The sequence below is a fragment of the Myotis davidii genome, unplaced genomic scaffold (genome assembly GCF_000327345.1).
Source record: "Myotis davidii unplaced genomic scaffold, ASM32734v1 scaffold162, whole genome shotgun sequence".
In the NCBI taxonomy this organism is placed as follows: domain Eukaryota; kingdom Metazoa; phylum Chordata; class Mammalia; order Chiroptera; family Vespertilionidae; genus Myotis; species Myotis davidii.
The window spans coordinates 4,004,318-4,011,373 of NW_006300036.1; the positions used below are offsets into that span (position 1 = coordinate 4,004,318).

A 7,056-nucleotide genomic window follows, 5' to 3' on the forward strand; every position below is an offset into this window, starting at 1 on the left:
ATGGCACCTGCTCACCCCTCAGTGCTAGAATGACTTAGAGTTCACTGTTCACATGCCAGCTTGCTCTCCCCAGATTGCCAGCTGCTTGAGGGCAGGGCCTGCCTATGCACTCCTATCTCCGTAGCCCTGCATCCAGCACAGTACTGAGAAGACTTTTAGTAAATAATTGTTGTATCCGTGAATAAGGAGAGTAGAAAAGCATAGATTTGGAGACAAGCATATAGGGAATCCAATCTTAGCTCTGTCTACTCTGTGATTTTGGGTGAGTGTCTTAACCTTTCTGAGCCTTAGTTTCCTAAAAACAGGATACAGTAGCCAGTTCACAAGCAGCTGGCCGGCTGGTAATAAGTAATGAGTGAAAAGCGTATTTTAGACTCTTAAGTGCTCTTTGGTTGCAAGTCTATTAATGTAACAGATCTTTGCTATGTATTGATTATGCACCATCAGACCTCTGCTACAGGTGCGGAGAGCTACAGAGATGAAGATAGACAGGTTTCTCCCTTCAGGATGTGAATAGTCCAACATGGTGATTTCTCTTCTAAGTTATTTGGCGGGGAGGAGGGGCGGGCAGGGAGCTATCAGTCTTAAATTTAGGTGAATTACTTATTAAAAGCATTGATTGGTTTCTAACTCCTTCTTTCTTCTGCGTGGGACCCCCCACCCTAAGAATGAGAGAGCCCCCAGTTCCCACTGCTCCTGTTCTTCGTGATACACTGCCAACAGTTTTGCCAAGTTCTTATTCGCTGCTGCATTGCGAGTACTCAAGAATATTTCAGAATTATGGATGAGGTGATGTCATATCCCAGCAAAATAAGAATCAGGAAAGCCTCCCACCCTAAAATTAGAATGTAGCAGACTTTGTTATTGTAATTAGATAACTATTCTTTATAGTTAATGGAAACCATCCACAGGGAGAGTGAATTCAGATGTTTTCTGTGGCACTTAAAAGTGTATCCGATGGGACTCTGTGCTCACTGCTAGAAAGTGAGCTGATTAGAAGACTTAAAAGGTTTGTTAGAACAATGAACTCCTTTCCAAACATTCTTCAAGCCTGCCTTAAGCAAGAGAAGGAAAATGGTACCTCAAAGAGAGTCCCCAGTGTTGGCTCATGTTGTTATGTTAATGGTAGAAAATCCCAGCACATGTATAATGTTTTTAAAACCTATGTAGCTTTGATATTAAAATACATAATTAATGTTTGACAACATTATGGTGTAAAGCAGGTTTTTCCCTATGTAGATTGCCTCTTTAATAGTAGAAAAGATGTATGTATGTGTGTGTGTACATGTGTGAGCATGCATGTCCACAAGTGTTATGTGTGCATGGGCATGCATTGTTTATGGATTCACAGTCCCTAACCCCCAAATGGGAGACACCTCTAACTAGTAAACATTCACTTTAAATGGTTTAAAATTAAGTGCTGTGTTGATAAATCATTGATCACAAGTGCCATTATTAATGATTCCCTTTCCTTTAGCTAGGACAGAAGTTTGTTTTTTTCATCAAATATTTTAAGTTCCTACCATGAGGAAAACATTGTACTTAAAGGGAAGGAGAGGTACAGCTAGACCCTGGATTTTTGGAAGTTTGGATGTTTGATTTCCATTAAAAGTAATATGAATCTTTTCAACTTTCACTAAATGTTGAACGTCCCCAGGTTTAGTTCCAGGTCCATTTCTCTTATCCTCTACAAGGTTTCAATTACCATCTAAATCAGTGGTTCTCAACCTTCCTAATGCCTCGACCCTTTAATACAGCTCCTCATGTTGTGGTGACCCCCAACCATAAAATTATTTTCGTTGCTACTTCATAACTGTAATTTTGCTACTGTTATGAATCATAATGTAAATATCTGATATGCAGGATGTATTTTCATTGTTACAAATTGAACATAATTAAAGCAGTGATTAATCACAAAAACAATATGTAATTATATATGTGTTTTCCGATGGTCTTAGGCGACCCCTGTGAAAGGATCATTCGACCTCCAAAGGGGTTGCGACCCACAGGTTGAGAACTGCTGATCTAAATGCTTCTGCCTCGCAAATGTGTACCTCTAGCCCACTCAGCTGCTTTGAGCTCCAGACTCATGTCCCACATTAAATCTCTACTTGACTATAGATGGTACCCTAAATTCAGTGCATCCAACTAACCCTGAGGGTGTTATCTAAGTGGAGTAACCATTCATCCAATTACATTTCCTTCATTCTCAATGTTTAGTCCACCACCAAGTCATGCTAATTTTATTGCTTAAATATATCTTAAATCTGCACACTTCTTTTCTATAGCCACTGCTCTAGTCGTGGTCACCATGATCTCTTGTTCAGGTGACTCCAATAGACCTCTCACTGGCACCCCTTCTTTCCTTCTCGCTCCTCTTCAAAATGTGAATCTTACTAGGTCATACCCTTTGCATAAGCCCATTTAACAAGTCCCCATTGCTAGTGCACAAAAGTCCAGAATTCTCAATGTGGCCTCCAGGACTTACATAGCTCCCTTGTAGTGTATATTCCTCTCCAAGCCTGGAATAATCTTTTTCCTGACTTTTTCATCTGGTTAATTTCTGGCTGCTTTCTAGACCATACCTCAAAAGAATCTTTCACAGAAAAGCCTCCCTGACCCCTTAAACTGACCACAGTGTGCAGCTGCACATTTAATTGTACGGTTACTGATCAGTGTCTTCCCCACTGGACTGAGGGCCCACAGAGCAAGCACCATATCTATTTACTCACCAGTGTGTTCCTAGCTGGAGAGCCAGCAGGAGCTCTGTCCTGAAGGCTCTCCTAAGCCAAGTGAATCGTATTTGGAATTTATCTTAAAGGCAGTGGGAAGTCTTTGGAGGATTTTAAGCAGGAACAGTGTGATTGGATGCTTACTTTGGAAGAATCATCTTGGATGAGGAGTAGCGATATAGACAAATACTCCCCAAAGAGAAGTGAGGCAGAGTCACAGTAACTGAAGGTCCCTGCCATTCTTTCTCTATTCCACTTCTCCTGTCCCTCCTCTTTAAATCCAGTCCAGTCCAGCCAGTGTAGCTCAGTGGTTGAGCATTGACCTATAAACCAAGATGTCATGATTTGATTCCTGATCAGGGCACATCAACCCTCGAAAATAATTACTTGATCCATCTAGGCACTTGAACATTGATTGAGTTCCTAACTTTGCACTTGACACCAGGAACAATAAAGTCAGAAATGGTCTAGGTCCAAATGTGTATCTCTAGCCCACATCTCTTGCCCTGGTGGGAGACTGTTGGATAAGCAGAGAGTATACTCCAGCATGGGAAGTGATAATGGGGGAGTTTGAACAGAGTTCTTGAATGCAGAGGAGGTCATAGCTAAAACAGTCCCCTGGTAGAATAAGAAAAGGCCTCACAGAGGAGGATGCATTTGAAGTGGGATGAACTAGGAAAGAATTGTGGGTTTTGCCAGGTAGAAACAAACAGGGAGGGGCATTTAAGTGGCTGGAACAGCATGTGGAAAGTCCCAGAGCTGTAAAAGGGCATGGCAGACCGGTAAATGGCATTAGCCCTGCAGTTTCACAGTGGCAGAGAGGATGCATGGGAAGGGGGATGAGGAAGGTGGTAGGAGATGGAAAAAGACGGGCACGTTAGTGCTACTTTTTAAAGGGTCTGGTGTTCTTGACTCAGGCTTTGGGCTGCCAGAATCACTGGAACACTCTTTATAGCTCTGGATTAAAAAACAGTACATGAGGAAATGCTTTATATTGAAAGTCTAATGGTGCATTAGGAAAGCAGTGACCTAGCCAGTGAGAGGAATGATCTTCTGAACCCAAGAAACACAAGCATGACTGTGGTCCTGAGGCAGGTGAATTGGGACCTGGGCCTCCAGGGAAGAGCTGGCTGGGCCTGCTATTGGGAGGCTCAGTCCTGAGCCTGGCTCCACACTGCCATGTTCTGTCCTGACCAGCAGTCTGGGTTTGTGTTTTGCAGTTCCCTGGATAACGGGAGACCACCCGATCCTGCAGACTGGGCCGTGGTGGATGTTGTCAATTACTTCCGGACAGCGGGATTTGAGGAACAAGCTAATGCTTTTCAAGAACAGGTAACTGTGTCTAGAGAAACACATGATGAACACAATTACCTCCCTTCCCACAGAAGCAGAAGGAAATGAGGAGGAAGAGGACCAGAGAATAGTGAGGGATCCGTAGGCTCTCTGCATGTCCTCCATACCAAGTCCTAATCATATCAGGCCTTAACAACTCCAGGAGGGTGGGAAAGGGCAGAAAAAAGTGACAAGCTAAAAGTGCAAGAGGAACACTCAGGCCGAGACAATCACAGCTGCAGAGAGGAGGGTTAAAGCTCATTTACATCTGTATATTCTGAAAGATGCATCAGTCCTACCTCCAACACAAACACACTAGAAAGCAGAAAATGGAAAAGAATGAAAAAGGAGAGACAAATCTGACAGAGACATGCAGCCCTATCTACTAGTGGCCTTTGCACCAACTGATCTTAATAACCCCTCCAATTTGCTTTCCAGTGCTTAGCAAAGTAGAATGGAAAGAGCACAGGATTTAGTTAAATCCTGGTTCTTCTCACATTGTGTAACCCGGGCAAGTTACTACATCTCTGAGTCTTGGCTTCACATCTACAACATCAAGCTATCAATGCCTCACTTGATGGGAGGTGGTGTGAGGATTCAAGGGCAATGTGTGCACAGTGTCCCTAACAGTGTCGATGCCCCCAAATGTTAATTCCCTTCCCTTAGGTCCAGGTTGGTACTGGGAAGAGAGAGAGAGAAGCAGGGGTCCCTCCTGATGGTCTGGGTGATCCCTGGCCCTATTTTTCAGATCTGTAGGAGTAGTGCTCGAGGGGCTTTGCCAAGAGGAAGCAAATTGGGGAAGCAGGTTGTGGTCCACACCAGGCCAGCTATCTCCCTATCAATAAAGGCTGCCATTTTCCCAGCATTAAATCTTGTATTGTAATACAATCGAGAATATTATGAACTGAAGAATGTGTCTGCCTGCTTCTTCCATATCCTTTTAGCCCTTTCTTATTCTCTCAAGTTGGGTTTGGATAGTTGAACATTTTTAATATCCTATATACCAACCTCTAGATTTTCTTCAGCCAGTATTTCTTTTAACCTGATTCCTATTTTTTTTCTAAATTTGGAACATTTGCCAAAATAGCAGGTTGAGTCGCTTCACACCCACTAGAATAACTAAAATTATAAAGATTGATAAACCCAAATGTTGGTGAGGATGTGGAGCAACCACACTCTGTCACATTGTCGGTGGGAGTGTAACATAAACACGCATACATGTATGCCATGACCCAGCAGTTTCATTCCTATTTACCAGAAAGAAATGAAAACATATGTCCACAAAAGATTTGTACAAAATTGTTCTTAGTAGATTTATTTATAATAGTCTAAGACTGGAAACTGAAGTACTATTAATAAGATAATGCATATACAAACTCTATAGTCATACAATAGCATACTAATCAGTAATCAAAGGAATGAACTACTGATGAATGTAAGTTTGGGTGAGTCTCAAAAGATTATGCTGAGTGAGAGAAGCCTTACACAAAAGAGTTCATACTGAATGGTTCCTGTCTCAGTCTGTCTGTGTTGCTATAACAAAAATACAATAAATGGGGTGGCATATAAACAACAAATATTTATTTCTCATAGTTCTGGAGGCTGGGAAGTCCAAGATTAAGGCAGCTGCAGATTTTGTGTCTGGTGAATGCTCACTTCCTGACAGTGAGCATTGCTACGTTCTCATAGGGAGGACGGAGTGAGAGCTCTCTGGCACCTCCATTATAAGAACAATAATCCCATTCAGGAGGACTCTGCCCTCATGACCTGTCACCTCTCAAAGGCCCCACCTATTAAAATCATTACTAATACCTCTATTACCTCATGGGGATTAGGTTTAACATATGAATTGGGGTGGGGGGGGAGAGGCACAAACATTCAGGCCATAGCAGTTTCATTTAGATAAAGGTTGAAATGGGAAAATGGGTCAGTGGTAGAAAAAAATCAGAACCACGGTTGCCTCTGGATAGGTGGGAGAGTCGAATAACGGATGGAGTGTGAGGGAACTTTCTGGGTGATGACAGTTTCTATGTCTTGACAGAGTTTAGGTTATAGGTATATGCATTGTCACTGTGTATGCATAAGTATATACAAATGATTCAGATTTGTGCATTACATAACCCTTAAATTTCACCTCAAAAGGAAAAGAATTATTTGAAAAATTCAAAAATTAATGGCATACAAACTGAAATATTTAGTTTACAACTTATTGATGTATATAACTTACTTTGAAATGTGTCAAAATATGGATTGACAATTGGAGAGAGGGATGAGTAGATGGGTAGTAAGTAGAGAAAATGTTAATTATAAATCTAAGTGGTGAGAATATGGATGTTCATTATAATATACATGCAACTTTTCTTTATGTTTGAAGTTTTTATCATAAAATTGTGGGGAAAATAGCTCAGGTTGGAAAGTGAAAGACTGGTCAACCGGAACATAAATTATTTTGGTTTGTAATGGTAGAAAGCCCACTTGTATCATTGTAGTTGAGTAAATTTGAACAATATTGCAAAAGATTAACAAAAACAAAAAACAAAAAAAGGACTTAGCTAAAAAAGGTCTCTTGGCCAGATTCCCTGCTGCCCAAAAGCATTTTTCAGAGTAAGCTTCTACTCAGACTTTCTCAGAGGCATATGTCCCAGATTGAAGTGAGGGTGTTCTTTGGGCCTTCTGGATTCTGTACAGACCTCAGAAATGGAACTGGCCGGCTTTGAGGTTGGCTCAGGAGCAGGCCCTTATCCCAGGGATGACATCACTCTGGCCCTAGAGACACTTGGAAGCAAAAGGGAACAGACTCTCCCAAAGCATTTCATTCAGAAGTCCTTGGGGGGGGCGGGGGGAGAAGGAGCATCATCTTGCTACTGTGCTGAACCCGCCTGAACTCAGAAGCCTAAGAAAAGAATTCCCAGGGGACTGGAGTTTTGCAAACATGGTGCAGAAGCTGGAGTTCCTTCATTCTCATGTAATGCTGGTTGGGTAGGGGAAAGAG

The 7,056-nt window shown here is 42.0% G+C and overlaps 1 protein-coding gene across 2 annotated transcripts in view; it reads left to right on the top strand.

Moving 5' to 3' along the window:
- SAMD13 (sterile alpha motif domain containing 13) overlaps positions 1-7,056 on the top strand; it is a 63,744-nt gene that overhangs the window by 39,589 nt on the left and 17,099 nt on the right. For both annotated transcript variants that reach the window (XM_006776241.1, XM_006776242.1), the window contains exon 3: positions 3,953-4,064. In XM_006776241.1, the coding sequence (XP_006776304.1) occupies positions 3,953-4,064 (112 nt within the window). The remainder of the gene's footprint in view (positions 1-3,952; positions 4,065-7,056) is intronic.